Here is a 22,339-nt window from a genome sequence, read left to right on the forward strand (position 1 = left end):
AAATAATCTATCCTTTCTCCAGTGATATTAAATGCACTGATATCATGTCACAGTACATATATATGTTTCTGTATTTTCCTACTGTGTTTTATGAATCTGTCTACCTATTCCAGTGCTAGCACCACTGGTATTATTAGGGTTGAAATTTTCTTATCTATTAGTACTTTTATTACCTTCTTCAATTTTCTTGGCTATGTCTTACGCATTTATCCTTCCAGATGAACTTCAGAAAAATTTTGTCAAGTTTCAAAAAAAAATCCCATTAAGATGATTGGAATTCTTTTAAATTTTTGCATTAGTTTAAGGAAACTGACATCTATAAAAGTATGAAATTTTCCCATCCAGGCACAGGATATGTTTTTACACTTATTCAGTCTTTCTTTACGTCTCTTGGCAAAGTTAGTTAATTTTATTCATATGGGTTTTACACATTTCTAGTTAAGTTATTCAAGGCCATTTTGTGAATGTATATAAATGTGTACGTGTGTATGTATCATATACAGTAAAATTCTTTTAATTACATAGAGTAAAATTTACCCTTAAACGCATACAGTTCTATGAGTTTTGACAAATGCAGGCTGTTGTGTAACAAAACCAAATTAAGATACAGAATATTTCCAGCACACTAAAAATTTCCCTCGTATGTCTTTATATTAAACTTCCACCTATGCCATCCTCTTGTAACCATTAATATGTTTCCTGTCCCTATAGTTTTGCCTTTTCCAGAATGTCATATAGATGGACAATATGTAAACTTTTGAGTCTGTCTTTTTTTCACTCAGCATAATGCTTTTGAGATTAATCTATGTTGTTACATGTAAAAGTGCTTTGTTCCTTTTTATTGCTGAGTAGTGCATTGTATGGATGTACCACAGTTTGTCTGTTCACACATTGATGGACATTTGGGTTTTTTCCAGCTTTTGGTGATTGTGAACAGAGCTATTATAAACATTCCCAATCCCCCTTTTTTTTTTTCTTTTTTTTAAATATGGACTCAGGTCTTCATTTCTCTTGGGTAGACACCTGGGAGTGGGATGGCTGGGCGTTGCATGCCAAGTTCATGTTCAGCACTGCATACACTTTGGTTGCTATTGTAATTAGGGTTTTCCTTTGCATTTCATGAGAGTTTTTTGCTGGTATATGGGAAACCTTTGCTTATGTATTACTCTTTTGTGGTAGGCCACCCTGCCAAACACACTATTTCCAATAATCTTTTCCATTGATTTTATTATTTTAATTCAGAAGTCAGAAAGCCAGTAATACATCATTATAATTTAGTTTTCTGCTATCCATTATGAGTAACTTTTATTTCTTATCTTACTGCATCGGTGAGAATTTCAGAACAATGTGGAACGATGAAAGTAATAAAAGCCATCTTTGACTTCTTCCCATCCTTAATGGGAATTTTTAAACTTAGAGTAAAAGGATGGGCTTCATGGGGTCTGTGAACCCTCCAATTCCATCCAAATAATTTTCATTCTTTACACTTTTATGGAGAGAGGGTTCATAGCTTTCATCAAATTCCTGAAGAGGTCTGCAACCTTCGAAAGGCTAGTAGCCATTGCTATTGAGATTTTATCTTCCTATTTTATTAGAAACTGTTGCTTAACTTTATCAGCTGTTGTTTTGGAATTCATTTTTCATTCAATATTTATGAAGTTCCTAGTATATGTCAAACATCAATCTGGGAACTTAATATGAATCATGTTTTCCCTCTATTAACCTGTAAATACAATGAAAAATGTTAATAGGCATCCTAAAATTGACATCACATTCCTAGACTAAATCCTACTTGACCACTGTAAATTATTATTTTAATACGTAGTAGTTGGAAACAATTTGCTACCACATTGAGAATTTTTGAATGTTTATTAGCCAGTGAGTTAATATGTAAGTTTTTGGTGTTTTGTGATTTTGGGGTCAGATTCAGACTAAGGTTTTAAATAAATAAAATAAACTTGGGTATTTTCAATTTTTCAATGCTCAAGAACAGTTTAAATAGTATGGGAGTGATTAGTACAATGCACACTTGATGGATTTTATTGCTTCTTTCTGACGGAAAATTCTTTGACCACTTTTGCAATTTCTTCCATGACTGTACAAGTTTTAAAACTCTTCTAGAGTCAGTTTTGCTCATTTATTTCTTTGGAAATAGTCAATATTTTAAAAATTATTACAAATAAATTATTCACCTGTAATTTAAAATCAATCTTAAAGCCACACATATTTATTATTTTTCAAACGTATGTACATGCTATTTTAATGAAGAAAATGCACATTTATGTAAAAGCATTTACATTCATAACTCATTGTCATGTACTTATTTAATCAAAAGTAAAATACTATGATGTTCAAGGTGTTTTTGATATTTACAATGAGTTCTCAGGCAGAAAAAAACTCTCTAGGGTTTCACTGTGGTGCTTTGATATGGATGTTATTCATCAGAATTATCTTTCTATTCCATTGAGAGGTTTTTTTTAAAAAAAATTCTAACATGTGTTGAATGTTTCCAAAGGCCATTTTGGCATCACTTGAGATTATCATGTGCTTTTATAAAGTAATACTTACTAAATAATTTATTATAACAGTGAGGTTTCCTGCTATTAACCTCATTTTTGCATTCTTAGAATAAATATATTAGTTGTGGCATGTGATTTTCTTAACATTGCAAAATTTAGTTTGCTAGCATTTCATTTAGGATTTTGGTATTTGTTTTTGTAGGGTATATATTTCTTTCTCTCTTTTGTTTTTATATTCTCTCTACTCAAAAATGTTTTCTGAGAGCATGATCCTGCATATTCTGCAGAGCTGCAGACACACAGCATTTTCTTTGCCTTCTCTTCCCTCTCACCTCCTGTGATCCCATCTCTTCAGCGCATCTTACTTTTGGGCTTTTGTGGGGCGAGAACTCTGAATCGGTGCCTTGTTTTCTAGACCTTTCACCTTACAACCTTCTAGAGGAACCCTGCCTTTCTCTCTTCAAACCACATCTTTCCTATGTCCCATTCTCCTGCTGTGGCTGAGGCAACCAGGAAAAAACCTGTTTTTCCTGGCCTTTCTGGTAACAGGTGCATTTTACAGAGGCTTCAAGAAATCTTTGCACCGGAGTTCTGGACAATCTCTCTCTAGTTCTCAGTTCATCCTCCTAGAGAGGAAGATGTTCTGCTGAAGGCCCAGTGATCCAGGAGAGCACCTGGAACTCTGTCTTCCCAGCCTGGCAAGCCCCTCCCTGCACACACACAGAACACAGTTGTGGGAATGAGTGATGCCAATGACAACATGAGTGGCATGAAACCTCCTCACCTGTTCAAGCACTGTGGATAAGAGCTGTAACTCTAAGTGGACAGCTAATGCTTGTCTTTTTTCCTAGGGCAGTAGTTAAATAGAAAGTTAGAAAAGAGGTGTTAATTCCTCAACAGGCATAAGGCCTGATGAGATCAACGCTGCTTGTAAGATATAAGTCAATATCTAACACTATATTCAGTTTAACACCAAGTGAAGATGAAGACACTCTTCTCAAATAAAATGCTACCTGGGATGAAAGACAATGAATCCTCATGTGAATGGTGACTTACTTCACAAGAGTGAGACACGAGTGCACAACAATACTTGATTTTATGTTAACACTGTGACAGCAACAACAATTTTTCACAAGTGCATTAAACTTCAGAAACCCAAAGCTCTGGGTTTTCTCAGACAACAGCCAGTAAATCTGTCTCCTTGACTGTTGACCAGGCTTTTGTTTCCATGTAGCTGATGTTAGTAAACGAGGAGCAGCCATGAGAAGATGCACAGATTAGTCTCTTGTTTGAGAAGAAAGATATTTATTAGTTTAGAGAAGTCTTAGTACTTTGATGAGAATTATTCCATGAAAGTATAAATATGGGAGATGTCTGTTGGTCTGTGACTCCCTTGTGAACATAAAGCACAATGATTCAGATACTTGTGATAAAAATTAATAAACAAAGAGACTTTAAATAAAAATGCTTTTAGGACATTGGATGTATAAATTTGACAACGTGAGAATTCACCAAGATGTCACATAGGACATCTTTTGTCACATAAACAGTGTCATAAATGACACTTATATCAGGAAACAAAAACCTATTTAATCCACTAACCATGGATTAAATCCATCTAGATCTATGGGATTTTGGAGACAGAAGGGTCCTTGGGGATCACTACTCCAAGCCTGGAAAGATTAGGGGGTTTGTGGGAGAATTAGCCCTTGAATATAGTCTCTAAACTCAGGCCAGGAATTCTTGGTCCTTCTTTGCATCCCTCTTTCAGGAAAGCAGCACCTGAATACCTAGAGGCACATGGTTCTAAGAACCATTTCAGTTAGGACTCTCTTCCAGAATCATTGGCATGGCCACTGCCCAGTGGTACAGGAGAAGCAAGTGCTCATTCCTGGCCTCTGAGGATTCCACGGTTTGGAAGGCTGACCACCAAGGATTGATGGAAGCAAGCTGACTTTAAGAAAAACATGACCCTTTGGGAATCCAGTTCCCAGGAGGTTTCTAGGCTGGTCCCAAGCTCTACAAGCTCATTCTTCAGCTAGCTAAAATTCAGATGGCAGTGGCCATCCTTGCATCATCAGTGGGTGCCTCACACCCAGCCAAAGTGAGCCAACTGTTAGGCCAAGTGTACCTACAGCAAAGGGCTGGCTCTAGTCAAGAAAGCAAGTTTCTAAAATGGTTCTTCTGCTGCTGGACAGGATTCTGAAGCCCTGATTCTTAGAAAGGTTGTCATACTAAGGACACTGAACTGCCACTGATGTCACTATGTCTATGGCAATATGCACATTCCTCTGCTTTGGCTCCCGGAGAGCAGGGCCAGTGGTGAAGGCAGGAGAGACAGTGAAGTCTGGAAAAAGCTCTCTGTCTGTGTACGAGAAGGTCTTCTTGGTAAGCAGAGGGAATTAGAACCGATTAGGCATCTGGATTCCCTCACTGCTTAGTCACAACACTAAGGTGAGTATTTGTGAATTGGGGACTTGACATTTTCTCCTATTTGGCTGCTGTCTTGGTCTGATTTCCCCTGGAAGCAGACCCTGAGACAAGGATTTGAGTGCAGGTCGTTTATTTGGGAGGTGATCCCAGGAAATAGCAGTAGAGAAGTGGGGAAGTGAGGCAGGGAAGGGAAAGGAGTCAATGAAGACTGCCTTATCAAGCTGAATATCACTGTGGGTGCCTAGAGCTCAATCTGCTGCGGAACTTGGGAAGTCAGTGTGCAGCTCATGCCCCATAGTCACCACCCCAAGGGGAGAAATGGAGCTGGAGTATTTACACTCTTCCCATCAGTCATTGGTTAGTGCTCCTCGGCAGTGTTATTTCTCTCACTTCTAGCCAGTCTTCTGCACAGGAAGAGGAGCTCATGCTGCCTCTGGAGCCCTCAGGAAGTTGGACTTTGGGCCAGTGTGCAGTACCATGATAAAGAGATAAGGGTGAGCACTCACAGTTTCCGGAAGAGTTAATTAGCCCAGATCCATTCCCAACCATGGTGTGTGTGTGTGTGTGTGTGTGGGGTGGGGGGTGTGTGTGCGTGCGCACTATACAAACTGTGCTTGGATTACAGAGGAAGTCACAGTTATTCTGATCCTGAAGATGGGAACTTGGGAGGTTCCAATGGAGTGTTTTTCCTATTACATTCTGCATAGCATGACAAAACACCAAACGTGGTTACAGACCTATAGCTTGACACTGCAGGTGTTGACTGGAAACAGGCACTAAGTTGTTCCTCCAGTTCTAGCAGATGGATGTTATTTCATGACAGTGAAGTTTATTTTACATGAGGTTGTTAAAGTGGATACGAAAATTAATATTGGCTGGGCTCCTGATATGTGCTAACCCTGTGCTACATAATTTAATCCTCGCAACTCTATAAGGGGGTATGATTATCCCCATTTTACAGATGAGGGCAAGATGTGTTTATCCAATCAACAATAAAGACCTGGACTGGGTCCTAGGCATCAAATTAAAAACAAGACAGACACAGGCTTGTTAACATGCTGGGAGCAAGTTCAGGACTGCAGGGCAGTGCCTGGTGCCTGAATGTAGAAAGGACTGAAGGGGCCAAGAAAGGCCTGGAGGGACAGGGAGAATAGTTACGAGGAGAGGTATAGTAACCAGGCAAGAAAGGACATTGGCTTGCTGTAAGTAGTGGCAGTGTGTTAAGACATTAACCAAAGTCCAGAGTTTGCAAATTGCATGACTGTATTTCAAATTCAGTCTAACCTTGAAGCCGATCTCTATACCATTCTGCTTCTAAATAATACTCAATATATAAACCTGTATTTCTGCTTTCCTTTAACTCCATCAAGTAGCCCATGCGTGATTTGGAAAAATACATGATCGTTTTTGTTTGCTGTATGGATTTTACATAAGCAAGTGATATATGGTTGATATTTAATTCACTGATTCATAGTAGGCTGAGGGAAAGACAAACTTTGAGAAATGGACACATTTGGGAGTCTGAATAAAAGCAACTCTCCTAATTCTCCACTCAGCAAGGGCAGGAGGCCGGATGGGGGCTTGGCCAAGTGCCTAGAAGTCTCCCTCAGTGGCCCCTCCTTTCCCTGTTCACATTCTGCCCCGGAAAGCACAGTGCAGATTGGTGCCTGTGGTTCCAGAAGCGAGGCCTGCAAGCCGATGAGGGGTGGGAGTGGATGACTCATCACAGCCTGGCATGCCACTGGTACAGCATGAGCTTTTGGAGCCTTGGGACCATCAGGCAGCAAAGCCAGTAGGCCCCAGAGCTACTATAAGAAATAATGTGATATTCTTCAGTTACCATCTGGCTCTCAGCTCTAGCAGACAAATGTGACTATAATGGGGCCTCAGGTCAAGTAGCAGAGGATCAGAGCCATTACCATTGAGGAAGCAATGGGTTAGGGCCCACATCCCAGGGAGGAGTTGCCTGTGAAGGCCACGCTCCACTCTCCAACCCACGGACACGTCAGGGGAAAGGTGTGTGCACTGTCCACAGGCAGAGGACTCGGCAGATTGATGAGTGAGGCCTCGATGGTTATGGAAGGTAGGATGGGAATGAAATGAGTGAAAGGCAGAGCCTGAAGCATTGAAGCTTCAGGGGCTTAGCCATGGAGGACAGTCCCTCCTTCCCTTTGGGCCTGCTCTTGATCACCTGGGGTCATCCCCAGGTTGGCCTGGTTCCTCTATTGTGCCCAGCTTGACTGCTGAGCAGATGAAGGGGGCTCATTCACCCATACACATGGATTATCAGCAATTTGTTAGCTTCTCTAGGATACTCTCAGAATAGGGAAAAAACTGATCAGAGGTGCAAAGAAATCTAGATGTTACCAGACAAGATCTTATCTGGGTTACAGAAGAGGCAGCTTGTTGTAAAGGAAGGAGCCTATGATTTGAGGCCAAGTAGGTTTGTGAACTTGCTCTGAAACTTACTAGCTGTGGGCCTTGGATAAGTTCCTTCAAGACTCAGCCTCAGTTTCCTCATCTGCAAAAAGGGGCTGCATCTACCTCAAAGAGTTATTATATGAACTAACATATGCAGAGCACCAGACACAGGAGACCCTCAGCAAACGTTAGCTTCTTCCCCTTCCATCGGAGGCAGCAGGGAACTCCCATCTCTAAAGTGGCCAAGTCTAGCATGAACGTGCTTGGACAGCTGAAGAGGGACCCCAGGCACATGCTGGAGGACGTGGGCAGAGCACTGACTGGGGGGCCAGGGGTCTGGGGTCCCTTTCTGCAGGGGTTGGGTCTGGGTCTGTCTTCTGTGGTTTTCAGACAATGTCCGTTGGAACTCAAGGGCTGGTTTAGGGCGAGCGGAAGAGGGGCTGTGGCTGAAGACAAGTGGCTGGCACTGCAGGAACCCTAAGAGCAGCAGTGCTTTTATCTGTTTAAAACACTGGGATTCCATGTAAGGCTTATGGGAAAAAGGATCCTGAGGCAGAGACAAACAAACCAAAAATCTGAAAACGACAGAGGTAAATGGTCCAGAGGCCGCTTTTAACACAAAGACTTTACACTATGGAGTGACGCTTCATCATTGACTGAAAGAGAGATGGCTAGGTGATCTCAATCCACAGGCAAAATTCCTCAGGGAGAGAGGACACGAAACAACACTGCTCTTCACCAAGGAGAGAGATCATGGGCACTAAATTATAGACTCGAAACTGAAGGTCTGTCTTGACAAAGGACAGTTAGCGGAAGGAGACAGGAGGTCCTGGGAGACTTCACAGGACACAAGACGCTGTTCTCCTGATTGAACTTCTCAGCCTTAACCAAGAAGGGTTCTCTTGGGCTCTTTCAAGCGCACAGGGATGTGGATTTCACAGAGAGCCCTTTGGGGGCCCAGCACACCTCTGGGCAAATACAAAACCTCCCCCACTCCAGCTGCAGGAACCAAGCTGTCTGCAGGTAGTTTCAGGGCCCTTACCTTCTTCAGCTCTTCCTGCACGCTCTGGCTGTTGTCTTCAGACGACAGACTTTCCTTCTGGTTCTCAGACTCTGTCTTGGGCTCGGACTCCTGATCTTCCCCTGAAGAAGTCTCCTTCTCGCTCATTTTCATTGCTAACTCGTACAGCCTATTTCTCTGTTTCTCCTCCGTGGTGTCTGTGCCGGTCCGGGGGTGCTGAGACTCACTGCTGATGTCAGTCTCCGATAAATCACCCGACACCTAAGTGAAAGCCAGAACCATGAGCTGAGGACTCCTTTGCTCCAGGCATGCTGCTTGTTGTTCCCAATAACCCCTGAGTAAAGGACAGTCCAGGAAAATAAAGCTCTCTTACTTGATCTGCTTTCTCCATAGATTGGCTTTGACCTTTTACTTTTATTTTCTCAAACACCTGCATCTTAATGCTTTGTGAAAGGTTCAGGCAGGTGAGCATCTGTACTCAGAAAAATGTTTGAATTCATTCAGTGTTTTTCATTCACAAAATACTTACTGAGCGCGCACTATGGGCAGCACTGTGCTGGTGCTGATGATGCAAGGATGAGCAAACCTAGTCAGTAGCAGCCGGGCTGGCCTCCTAGTGGAGGAGAGATACTAAAACCTTACACACTAACTGTCACGGGGCGGTGGGGGGGGGGGGGGGGTGGTTAGGGATGGGCTGGGACTGGGGGGAGGCTCTGACAGCCCATTAAGGGGAACTGGATGGGAGGGGCTGGAAGTAAGGGAAAGCTTCCTTGTGGAAGTGATGTTTGAGTCAAGACTCAGTGTAGCAGTTAACCCGGCTAAAAGGGAGAGACACAAGAACAGTATTCTAGGCAAAAGGCAAAGATTTTGAGAGGGTGCAAAATCCTTGCACATATGTAAGGACTATCGGGTGACATTCTGCTGATAATTACAGTTCCAGCTTAATAATTACATCTCTGGCTCCTACTATCCATTTGGTGAATATCACCTAAGCTCCCTCTATGAGCAGAGCCCTGACCAGGCCTGGGGAACTCCAGGAATACATGGAGATTGGGATTCTCACTCTATTCTTGGCCTTGGAATCTCGGCATACCATGAGCTCCATTAGACCCAATTTTAGTTTTTGAGTTTCCTCTTTGAATTGTTCTATTTATAAGGCTTGATGTTTCATGGATTTTATTCTTTCTTGAACGGCTTCTAAGGAACAAAGAGAAAATTTACTTATTTTTTAAATAAAATCAACCTCATTCTATTTTGCAACTACTATATGGGTTCATTGGCCCCTCTTACAAATCTAAAATACATTAAGGGATCTTTGTGATCTTATTTTTCCAAACTTTTGAAATAGTTTGCTATTTCATCATCCTAAGAATTATTTTTCATCGTTACTCATCAATTATTCCCAATTATGCTAAAAGAGACTAAAATAATAAAAGAGAAGAATGGAATTGCCTAGAAGGATGATTCAATAGTGAAATGTCATAATCATTTTGAGTTTGCTTTTAGCTTTCATTGCATACAGTTGAGAATTAAAAATTTTTCATAATGGCAAGGAGAAGAAAACTGACAGAGAACAACATTTCACAATTATTAGATGACTCAGATCATGAGCTCAAAGAGAAGGACAGCAGCTCTCTAGACTAACAATGATGGTGAAGTTGATTGTATAAGTAAAATCTCAGACTAAGAGCCTTCAGATAATGGTGTCCTAGGTGAATTTTCTCAAACTCAAGAATCGATGAGTAAACAATGTATTTATAAGGACAAAAGAATATATGATATTTTCATTCAGTTAGTCATTTAACAGGAAGGGCTTCATCACACAACATTTTGCAACAAGAATCTGGACCATTCTGCTTTGCCAAAAAGATATGAGAGAGATTCTTTCATTCTTTTTCATGTTTGTGCATCAAATTTGCTTGATACAGTTTGTAACTGGACAAATGCTAAAGGTAGCTCTCTATATAAAGGTGACTAGAAGGAAACCGATGACAGAAACGAAAAAAAACCACCACTGGATTGATAAAAGAAAACGGGTCCATTGGGAATGACTATTTTTTTCTGGGCCTGAGCAAGAAGCAATGAGGGCCCCAGGAGAGGGACTGGCGCTCCCAATGTCCTTGAGAAGGAGGAATTCCTTTGTCTAGGGATATGGGAAGAATGGCCTCTGAGCGGATTCTTCAAAGATGAGGAAAATTTTATTTTATTTATTCATTTATTTTTTGAAGATTAGCCCTGAGCTAACTGCTGCCAATCCTCCTCTTTCCACTCAGGAAGACTGGCCCTGAGCTAACATCTGTGCCCATCTTCCTCTACTTTATATGTGGGACACCTACCACAGCATGGCGTGCCAAGCGGTGCCATGTCCACACCCGGGATCTGAACCAGCAAACCCCGGGCTGCCAAAGAGGAACGTGCAAACTTAACTGCTGCACCACCAGGCCTGCCCCGAGGAAAATTTTAATATGTAGACATGAGTTCAGGTATTCTTGATGAGGAAGCGGCAGGACCAATAAGACCTGCGGTGCACGAAACTGCTTGCTGTAGAGGAGTAAGGCTTAGAAATCGAAAGAGCGGGGAGCTTGAAAGGATGGAGAAAACAGGCCTAGGTCAGACTTCAGAGGGCTAAGAAGCAGCTAAGGAACTGAGCTTTATCTATCAAGTACTTTTGCTGCTACTCTTGCGGTATGCACTGCATTAGCCAGGAAGTCAGCAGCTGGCTACAAACTCACACCTGGTAACCTTCTCTTACCATCTCACTCAATAGATTTAACACATTGAATTATCAATTCATCTGAACTCCAGTTTCCTTTTCTTTAGCTTTGGCCTGTCTATTTATTTACCACATGAGAATTGAGGAAGCGTTAGTCAATGCTGATTCAGTCTCCATTCAGCAAACATGTATTGAGTATCTACCATGGGCTGGGCTCTGTGCTGGCCACTGGAGCTCAAAGGTGAGAGCGACACCCTTCCTGCTCTGGTAGAGTTCACGGTGTGGTGGAGAGAGGAACGTCTAGCCAGACAGCTGTAACACACCGGGGTACAACGTACACAAATGTGAGGGTTTGATGAGACTCAGAGAAAGAGCCGTCACATGGTTGGTTGAAGTAAAGGTTGTCAGGGAAGGGAAATTGGAATAGTTGATACCTGAGCAGTATCTTAAAGAATGGAATCCCAAAGATTATCAGGATATACCTCAAGTTATATTTGAGCATTGAAAATTGTATTAATTCTAAATGATGGCACTAGAGTTCAATAAAGACTCTGTAATCACATCCACAGGGATCTGACACCTAGGAGACATGATACCATGAACATGGATGGAAGCATCGTTATCAAAAGCCACCAGAGCTTCCAAAACAACTTAGTAATATTTGTCCATGGAAAATTTATCAAGTAAATTAACAAATATTTATATCTCCAAAGAAAAATCGGTGTGTTCAACCTGCAAAGGGTTAAGCAATCCCTGCCTGTGTTATAAACTTACACATTTTCCCCGTGTCCTGATTTTAATGTCAGTCTCCAAGACAACTGGAACAGTAAATGCTAAGTTGGGGGTCTTAGCTAACACAGGTTCTGTGGATGGGCTTCTGTAGGCTCCTGATATTGTTTGCAAACTTTGGTTTACATGAACACTTTTCTAGGGAGAGGGTTACTGACTTTCATTAGATTTTCACAGGGGCTCCATGCCCCCAAAGGGCTAAGAAACGTTAATAAGAGTAAATAATCTACTTCCTACTAAGACACCAGCAGACAGGTACATGCCACTTGGATAGGGAATGGGAAACTTCCAGTTGAATTCACAGGAAGGGGGAGAAGAGAGGTTGGAGTTCAGAGTCTATTGGGAAACTGGACTCAGCATTTAGAGATGAGGATGCTGCTGAATCTTCAGCCTGAAGACTATGCTCTTCTACTTCAATAGGACATCGGGTCTCAAAACAACTTCACCCAAACACCAATTAAACCCAGTGTGTTGGACAATGACTCAGATTACCGAGAAGGTTATGAAGTCAGCAGAGAATTCATTTTGTGACTTGAAAAAAAATCATGAAATATAATTCCTTATGGGCAAGCTGGATAACTATCAGCAATACATGTATCTGGGCATCAAACATTTTAAGTAATCTGTTGAAAATCAGAATTGCCTGCCCACTGTCCACTGTCCACTGTCTTTAGCTCCCCACCTTACAGATTGGCATTTGTATGTATAATGGGACAGTATTTTGAAAACAAGAAAGTAATGTTTTTCATTTCCTACTAAAATCTTCATTTTCTTAGGCTAAGCATAAGCACTCTGCCCTAGGGAAGGACACTGTGGATCGGAACCCAAAGAGCATTGATCAGCTCACTCTACGACCTCTTTAGCGTGGTAACAGTCTAGGAAGTCAGATTTTGTGGAAAGAGTTTCTTCAGACTAAAGCTCCCCATTCAAAAGCTGGATGTAGCTTGGTCCTCAGTTGGGATCCAGGGAGAAGGAGCCTCAGAGGTCGCCTGTAGCCTCTGACCCCTTCGCCCCCAATAATATGGGGCAACTCAATCAAAGTCCAATCAGGCCCCGATGAAAGGCTCCAGAGGGAGGGGTTAGGGGTCTCCAGGTCTCCCAGGGTCCTGCGTGACACAGAGAGCATCCAGAAGTAGGCTCATGGAAGACCGCTGAAGGTGCTGGAAGGTGAGCTTACCAGGGGCTCTCTATGATGGGAATGAAATAGCTGTCCTGCAGCTGGACAGCCAGTGCCAAGGAGCTGATGAGAGTGACAGCCAAGGTGGGACCTGAGGGAGAGACACTGGGTTCTGACTGAGTACACAGGCAACAGACCACAGGTGTAGCCCCTTGGTCTCTGGCGGGGTTGCCTGTAGGGTGGGAAATGACTTGATGAACAGGGGCCCCATCAATGAGGAGACCTGCAAGGACCCAGAGGACACTGCTCAGCTCTAAGATGCCCTTGCAGCCACGTAGACACAGAAGCTCCCCATAACCTCCCCAAGACAGCAAAGGTGGAGAAAGTGGGGTGGGGGAGGTTGGACTGATTATTTGCCTAGAAAAACACTTCTAAACAGAAAGAAAATTGTTTAAATCACAAGAGGCTAAGTGTTTCTTAGATTGGCTAGTGTCCATCCTGGCTATTCAGAGTGGGGAGGCTGATGAGGAAGTTTAAGGCAGTTAATAGAAAAACAAAAAGTTGCCTTTTTCTTGCACACTTCAATTTAGTGTGTGGACCTTGGAGACTGGCTAAATAGGAATGTACACTTTTAAACACCTAATGACGGAATACTTATTAAGATAAGCTAGTACAATTTCTTAAACAAGAGTCTGCTAACATATTCTCAGTGGTCTGCAAGTTCTTTATAATAATCTTCAAATTTTGGTTTTCATTTCATTGGTCACCGGAAAAAAAGGACATTCTGGACTACCAGGGCAATCACCTTACAGCTGAGTGTTGCCATGTGATCTCCATTCTTAATTTTACATTTAGGTTTATGGTGACACTAAGAATTTCTTAAATTGATAGTATTTAAATTTCAATGCAGCCTTTCTCAAATGAGAGGTCCTCTGAAAAATCCTTGAGGAATCTGTGAATTCTCAAGTTCGAGAAGCACAAAGATAGAAATAAATGGAGGCGAGGGGGTTGTAAGAGGTGGGGGAAGGAAGAGTTTTCATTGCTGAGCACCTTTGAGTGGGCGAGTACTGCCCTGGGCTCTGGACACACGGAATCTCATTCAAGTGTCCCAGTAGTTCCCTCTGTATCCCTTAGGACACTGAGGTTCAGTAGGCTGTCCAAGGTCACCTGACTAGTGCCTGGCTGAGCTGAAGAGGCAGCGACCTTGAAGGCCAAGATCTTTTCACTCTTCCGACACAAGACTAGGTGCTCCAAACAAGTTTAACCATGTTCATTAAAAGAAGAACAGAGAACAGAACCACTGAGTCGGGAGAGAACCCGAGACACAAAAGATTTAATATCGTTTCAGAGGTTTAAATGAGTGAGAAGATACTTTTTCTAGAAGCTTTCTAGAGATGGATACCCTCAGATTTCCTCAGATGACTGTCCTCACCTTCAGGTACCCGAGTGGTCTGTCTTTATGCACCTTGAAATCCTGCCTGCTGTAATTTAAAGCAATTTTTCTGTTCCGCCTCACCATCACACTCATCAAAATTCTCCACCTTTGAAGGGAGCAATGTCAATGTCTTCTAGGCTAAGCAACCCCAGTCCTGGAAACAGCTTTTCACAGAGCCTGTCTTTCATCTGCTAGGTCCTTTGAGGGAGAGGGGGGACTCTGCATTTTCTCCACCTTTTTAGAAAGAGCCCAGCTAAAGGATTACTTGCAAAGGTTACGTGTCAGCCTTGGTTGAAAGCTGTGTCCTGGTGGCTCTCCCCATTCCTGCTGATGAAAGATACTGAACCTGACCTAAAAATCAGAGTTTCTGCAGCTTGCTTTTAGATCTTTTAGTGAACTTCAGAGAAGAGCCCCGCCTTACAGGTGGACTAACCCTACGGGCACTCTATGTGGCAAATGTATGTGGTTTTACTTGCAAATCCCTTGGCATAGTCATCCTGAAGCTGGAGAAGAGCAGGTTGAGCCTCAGGCTGGCTGCCTTTCTGCTGATCTGTTTCTTCTGAGGACTCAGAAGATTTCTGTCTCTAGTGCCTTGAGGTAGAAGTTTGTCTCCCCCCAACACGTTGCTATTAATCTAAAAGTAGTTTTATTCTCATGCTGTACCCTGGTGAATAAGACACTTATTTTTCTTATAACTGGTGTGATAAGAACAGTCACACACACAAAAGTACACATCAAATCCTTGATCAACTTAACATGGTGGAATTGGGAAGACATCACCTGGAATCTTACTGAATTTAATATTATAATATATTTATTCCTGCCTCAAGGGGAACCCCACCATGTGGAAGGTCCGGAATTCGGCCAGTGGAACTGCAGAGATGACAGATATGGGGACCAGTCTTGGGGATGAATTTGGTGAAGGAGGTTATGGAAACGTAGCACCTGAATGTCATCTGGAAGGCTTATTTTTAGCATTTATAATTATGGGTCAGTTGTCCTGGTACGGATCCCAGGCTGTTTTCTGAGTTTTTCATATTATATAATTGATTTAAAAACAAACAAATAAAACCTTAATCTAATTTGGGGCACATTTCCCTCTCCCCGAACCCAAATTCCCTCTGACTGATGGACTCTGCCCTTCATCTGTTTTTTTCCCTTTATAATCTCCCATTTGACAGAATTAGACTATGCCATTTGTTGCAAGGGCAGCCACTTAGTTCCCCAGAATTATGCAATCCCGTAAAAAAAAAAATATCTGCAAAATCACTAGTCTGGACTTCTCAGATCAACATTTACATGAGAAACAGACCTTTAAGACACAATTATTTTCATACTGACCACAATTGGTCTATTACTTTGTGGCGAAATCTCTTAGGAATAAAACAGCATTAATAGTGGATTTTATCTTTGTTTTTTTCTGTGACTCTGGATTGGAATTGGGTGTAGGCTAAGTTACATAACTCTTGGATACTGATAGTGATTCAGGACCGGACCTCAGTGCCGGCATGAGAGTCTGAATCAGGAGGAAGTCTCCTGAACAAACAAGTGATGACACGCAGGGCAGGGGCTGGGGTCGAGGGACTGAGGTGTTCCACATCCCCTTCTTTTTGTTGTTCCTAATGACTTGCTCTCCGTTTTGAGTGAGCTAGGCTTGGGTCCCTGCCAGATGGAATAGAGAACTCAACATCTTCTTCATGGAGTTAACATGCTTTGATTGCCACACATAAGAAAAGCCTTAAACGATAGGTAGCCTGCTATTTAACATCTGCCCCAAAGAAGGGCTACAATTTAACTATTATAAAAACTAAAGTCATCATTGTTAGTGGGTGATCCTTAAGATCCAACAGACTCCTGGTTAAAATTCCGACACAGCAGGGCTTCTAACCCAGCTCCCCAAACTCCCTGATATTGAATGCAAAATTTTGAGTGCTTGTGTTTATGCACATTTTTTCCCCCTCGCTGGGAGGAAGACTTCGTATTCATCAGGTTCTCAAAAGGGCCTATGACACATGAACCTTTAAGAAGCACTGTTACGGGCCGGCCTGGTGGTGCAGCGGTTAAGTTTGCACGTTTAGCTTTGGCGGCCTGGGGTTCGCTGGTTCAGATCCCGGGTGTGGACATGGCACCGCTTGGCAAGCCATGCTGTGGCAGGCGTCCCACATATAAAGTGGAGGAAGATGGGCTGGATATTAGCTCAGGGCCAGTCTTCCTCAGCAAAAAGAGGAGGATTGGTGGCAGTTAGCTCAGGGCTAATCTTCCTCAAAAAAAAAAAAAGAAAAAAAAGCAGCACTGTTATTCAGCAAATACCTCATTGTTTTCTAGACCTATTCTCTGCAACCAGTTTATCCTGGAGGGCATACCCAGTGATTCTGTGCTCAGGGGGAATCACTTGACAGATGCTTGACTAAGATTTGTCTTCTGTTGAGGGATGTTGGTCACCCCTGCTCTAAACTGTTTCCAGCTTATTACTGGTACTTGCTCAGGCTGCTGTGGAGGTGGGAGCAAGGGGCATAGTGGGAGGACAGCTATGTCTCAATTAGAGCAGTCCCACTTTCCACCATATAATTGTCTTCTCTTTAAGTTTTTGTTTAAGGAACGGTTTCAATTGTAAACCAATGGTGAAGAATTGGGGGGTTGGGGCAGGAATTATCACCCTTCGGTCTGTGTACCGGACAAAATTCAAATACAATTTGTGTAGATAGAGGCTTGCTTGGGGATATTCTCTTGGCACACGTCAGAGGTAGGTGGTCCTGTCAGGTGCCTCAATATTCCCAGGATGGAGGGTGTCATACTACCCCCACGTACATGGTCTTGCAAGCACTTGTCAGACAGCATCCCCTTGAATTCAGAGCTGCGCAACGCTCATGAACGGGGACTTGGGGAGGCAGCCGTCTGCTCCTCTACATGTCCCAAAACTTAATCTTGGAGCATCCCAGACCAGCAGAGCTCAGTGTACTTTGGCCCCTCATAGATCTGACCTGAATGAACTGTGCCTGCCATGATGCACTGGTCATCTGCAGCAGTTTACAGTGCAGGCTGCTGAATTCTGCAGTCTCTCCACAAGGACCCGTGGGATAAATTTCTCTTGGTCTTCAGCTCCGGGAGCAGCATCCTTTAAGAAATGGGTTTATGTCCTAATATGGCTTCCATGACTCAGGAAATTGCTCACATCATTCTCCTTCTCTTGTCTTCTACTCGGAGCCAAACTTTTGGTATATCTAGCCCATGATTAGGATCTCATTGCATCCATTTTGTGAACTAGCATTACTCCTGGCTTCATTTTATCTTTTCTAACCTGGTTTTCCCTTATATTTTGACTTCATTTTCTCATGTTAATATTTATGTAAACTACTTTAAATTTTTCTGTAGCAAGGCATAAACACATCAAATAAAGGAAGATTTACAGACTATTAGTTATAAAGAATTGGTGGCTTCTCAATGTGGCAAGATTCTAAACACATCTTTTAAGAATAATTAGGACCTAGCATGCTAGACAGAGGGCAAATGTACCCAAGGAAACAAGTTCCACTAATGAGTCCAACCAAAAATGAAATGTCAGAGGAAACAAAAATAGCAGCCTTCTGCAATCCTGAAGTCGCAATCAACGAAAAATTAATTAGCAGGTTTCCATATTAAAATGGCATCTGGCAAACATCTCTCTACAATCTCTCCAAATTTTCCACCAAAATTGTGTGGGAAGATACAGAAAAGGTGAAAACCTATATAACGAAAAAGTAATGGACGTCAGCTTGTTGCCAGTAAATGGATGGGAAAAATTTTCACTAAGTACAAAGCCCTTGGAAATGGACTGAAAAAAAAAATGCATTTGAAGACTGTCTACTCTCTCCTTCTTATAAGTAGGCAGAATGATTGTTGACCCTCCCCTCATAGTCTCCCAACCTCAAACCCTGGTCTAGAATGTAAGAAAAATACTCACTATAAAACAAAATGAAATAAACACCAAACAAAGAAAAACACAACGTCTGAGCCTTCTATTGTGGTGGTGGGGCTTTTTAAGCATTCAAAGATAAGCCCTACTCCCGCTCCCTTAATCCTGCCCCACTTTATGGTTACTTAGAAAATGTATCTCCCCAAAACATCCAAGTGAGTAGAAGGAAGAATTAGCCATTGGCTAATGCTGCCTCCTAGGAGGTGTGGTCATGAAATGTAAAGCCCTGCAAGTGGAGACTACCAAAACCATGTAGAAGTGTGCAATGGTTTTTGTTGTTTTCCATTCATTCATTCCTTCATTCAACATATGCATATTCAGTACTGCGGCTCGCTTCTTAGTCATCTGTTAAAGAAACATAGAGCAAAACAATGAGAGTAGTAAAACCCTCCTATCTTAAGCTAGCAGAGGGGAAATGATATGAGGATGCTAGATTTTGGCAAACAAAAGGGTGTGGGTAGCATTATCCTCATTCAAGAATGACTAACAGAAAAAGTTAACATGGATCCTATGGAAAAATACTGCAGAGCAAAGGAAACAAAAGTTAGTTTGAAGACGTCATGTACATTTTACTAACAGCCAGGACACAATGTGATAGTGGTTCTGTGTTTTCATTAGGGTGTAACAATGCAGTGTCAATGAAGAGGTGTAGAAAGTTAGAAACGATAAGCACCCAGGCTAAAAGACTACAGGATGAGATGAAATGGAGAGATTGATGAGACAGACAAAAGATTGTGGAAAAGCGCCAACACAGCAGCAGGATTAGGACCTGCATTTGAAGATAGTAACAGCAGAATTAATCCTGGGAAAACAAAAGAGTGATGTGGAGGACAAATTGGGAAGGTTTCCCAGAAGATTGAGGAAAAGATCAAAATGGGAAAACAATAAGAGATCGCAGACCTGGGAGAAAGAGACTGGAGATTCAACATATGAAGTATGGGTGGCCTGGAAGAAGTAACAATCACCATTACAGAAGAAAACAGTCCTGAGTTGAAAAAATACCTAAGTGTGCACGTATGATGGGCAGCAGCACGGAATGAGCACACACCTGCCATTCTGGCAAAATGTTTGCTTCTTAAGGACACAACAAATCAAACAAACGCCTAAGAGAAGAGAAAAATGTTATAGACAAGGGAAAAGCTAGGCTGTCTGCAGGCTGCTATTCAACACTAAATGCCAAGAGGCAGTGAAATATCGACTGCAGAGCACTGGAGGAAGAGAGTCTGACCCACAGATTTCATCCCACCTGTGACAGCAGGAGATTGGTGTTGGAGGACAGAAGAACGCGTCCAGCAGTCTAGGATAGCAGACCACACAGAGACTCAATGTGCAAAGTAACATGTGAAGGGAGAGTTGAGGCCAAGGATAACATCTGAGAATGTGGGGAAGGACTTCTGCTCTCAGCTGGCTTTATCTGCTAACCATGGCTCGCAAGCTGAAGGGTCTAGAAGGGAGTGAAATGGCAGAGACACACATTGCTGCATCTTCTGTGTAGACTTCTCACCAGAATCTAAAAAGACAGAAAGTAAGGAAACCACGGAAGGAAGAAGACAACAGTAAATAAGGGTAGAGAATTAGGCAAATGAAGACTCACAGACAACAAGGCAAATGAACGTGAGCTTCAGGAGGCAGGACCTTGTCTGTCTTGCTAATGCCCAGAACAACGTACATATGTACATATAGCCTTTTCCTCAACAAACGGAGAGCATGTGTTCTCTTCAAAAACACATGAAATAGTCACAAAAATTGGACACGTGTTAGGTCACAAAGGAAATCTCAACAAATTCCCAACAGCAAAATCACATAAGCCATATTTATTGCTCATAGTGACATAACACTAAAAACTAGTGACAAAACAAAACAAAAAACAAAGCAAAAAGTTATCTACCCTTCTAATTACTCCTTAATTTTGATTGAAATGAGAATCACATTGGAAATGATAATTTACTTAGAAAAGTTTGACAACGGGCATACTACATACCAAGGCCTGTGGGATGCAAACAGAACTGCCTTTGAGGGAAAATTCATTAGAGATGTTATATACATATATATGAGCAAGGCTTTATTTTATTAATTAATCTCAAGAGTTTTTTTTGTTTTTGCTTTTACATTAATTAATATCTTCCTTTTACTTTCTTGTTTTCTAATATTTATGTTTTACACATATTTTAATACATAAAATATTTCATGTATACAATTCACCTATAAAATTATCTGGGTCTGTCTCTCAATAGGGGCAGACCTGAATAGCTTTATAGCTGGATTCTTCTAAACTTTCAGAAAATTATATATCATTAAAGTGTTCTAGAAAATAGTAAAAAGAAGAGAATACTTGTCAAGTCATTAGTATAACCTGACACCAAAACTAAACAAGATAGCATAAAAATGGAAACCTGCAAATGGAAATCAGTTTTTATAGAAAGGAATCACAATCCAATAGGATTTACACAACAGATGAAAAGATGATTCAGAATTAAGAAATCTATTAATGTGATTTACAAAATTAACAGATTATAGAAGAAAAATCATATGATCATCCTAATAGATACCAAAAAGCAGTTGATAAAACTCACATTCCTGATTTTAATCATTTAGGAAGCTGGGAATAGACAGATCCTTCTTATTTTGGTAATGTCTGCTAACTTAGAGGAGGCATCACACCTAATGTGAAACGCTGGAGTCAAGTGACGAAGGACAGCAGCCAAAGACAGGATGCTAGATGTCATTGCCACGTCACAGTGTGGCACAGGATGTCACCAGTGCAATAAGACAAGCAAGAGAAATAAGTATAAATAATGAAAGGAAAAGATAAAAATATTACTTGAAGACAATAGGATCATGGCCTGGAATAGCTAAGAGAATCATCTGAAAGACTGTTAGGGTTAATGAGAGAATCTATTGGAGTGCTAAGTTATAAAATATAAACGTAACACCGATAGTGTTCTATACACCAGCAAAACCCAAATAGAACATGTAGTAGACAAAAAAGAGCTCATTCACAATAGCAACAAAATGTATAACATGCTTTTCACAAGCAAAGTATAAGAACTTTGGAAAAATTCTATAAAACTTTACTGGAATAAATAAGTGGAGACAAGTTTGACAACCTTGGATGGGAAGGCTCAATATTATAATGATATAAACTATTCCCCGATAGATAAATACTTTTGGAGCAATCCAATCAAAACTTAAAAAGATGTTTTTTGCAACTTGAAGAGCAGATTGCAAAAATCATTTATATGAGTAAAGGATTGATAAAAGCAAGAGACTTTTATAAAATATCATTAACAAAAACAACAGTGAAGGGAGGACCATCTATCAGATATGAAAATATAAAGTTATTATAATTAAAATAAAATTCTATTTGTATGCAAACGGGACTTCTGGATCAAAGGAACAAAACAGAGATAGAAAAAAAACAGGCTCATGGAAATTAAAGAAGGTTAATATACATTAAAGGGGCATCTGAAGCCAGCAGCTATAGGATGAATTATTTAATAATGATTGGGTACAAATATTTAATTTGAAAAAAATAAGGTTAGATCTTACCTCATATTGCCCAGAAAAGTAAAGTACAGATGGACTAAAGGGCTAAATGTAAAAGACAAAAGTATAAATTATCAAGAAAAAATAGGAAAATTTATTATAACCTTGGATTTAAAGCCTTCTTAAACAAAGTACTGAATTAAAAAAAATAAAGGAAATAATTGATAAATTATTATTAACAAGAATAATTGACAAATTATATGTAACAAAAATTTTTGTGTGTAAAATATAAAGTTAAGGCAAAAGTGACAAAGGGAGAATATTTTCAATGTGTAACCACCAAAGAACTAAAATCTACAATATAATTAGAAAATAAAACTAATTCCTAAAAATCAATAAGAAAAAGACAAATGGTCCAGTAAATTAATAGAAGCAGCATATAAATATGTCTTT

At 41.1% G+C, this 22,339-nt stretch overlaps 1 protein-coding gene across 9 annotated transcripts in view; it reads right to left on the reverse strand.

Annotated features, from left to right (window-relative positions):
• The window catches only part of MYRIP (myosin VIIA and Rab interacting protein), a 340,832-nt gene that overhangs the window by 32,344 nt on the left and 286,149 nt on the right, over positions 1–22,339 (reverse strand). For all 9 annotated transcript variants that reach the window (XM_070577185.1, XM_070577181.1, XM_070577182.1 and 6 more), the window contains one exon: positions 8,416–8,655. In XM_070577185.1, the coding sequence (XP_070433286.1) occupies positions 8,416–8,655 (240 nt within the window). The remainder of the gene's footprint in view (positions 1–8,415; positions 8,656–22,339) is intronic.

This window comes from Equus przewalskii, chromosome 15 (genome assembly GCF_037783145.1).
Source record: "Equus przewalskii isolate Varuska chromosome 15, EquPr2, whole genome shotgun sequence".
Lineage (NCBI taxonomy): Eukaryota > Metazoa > Chordata > Mammalia > Perissodactyla > Equidae > Equus > Equus przewalskii.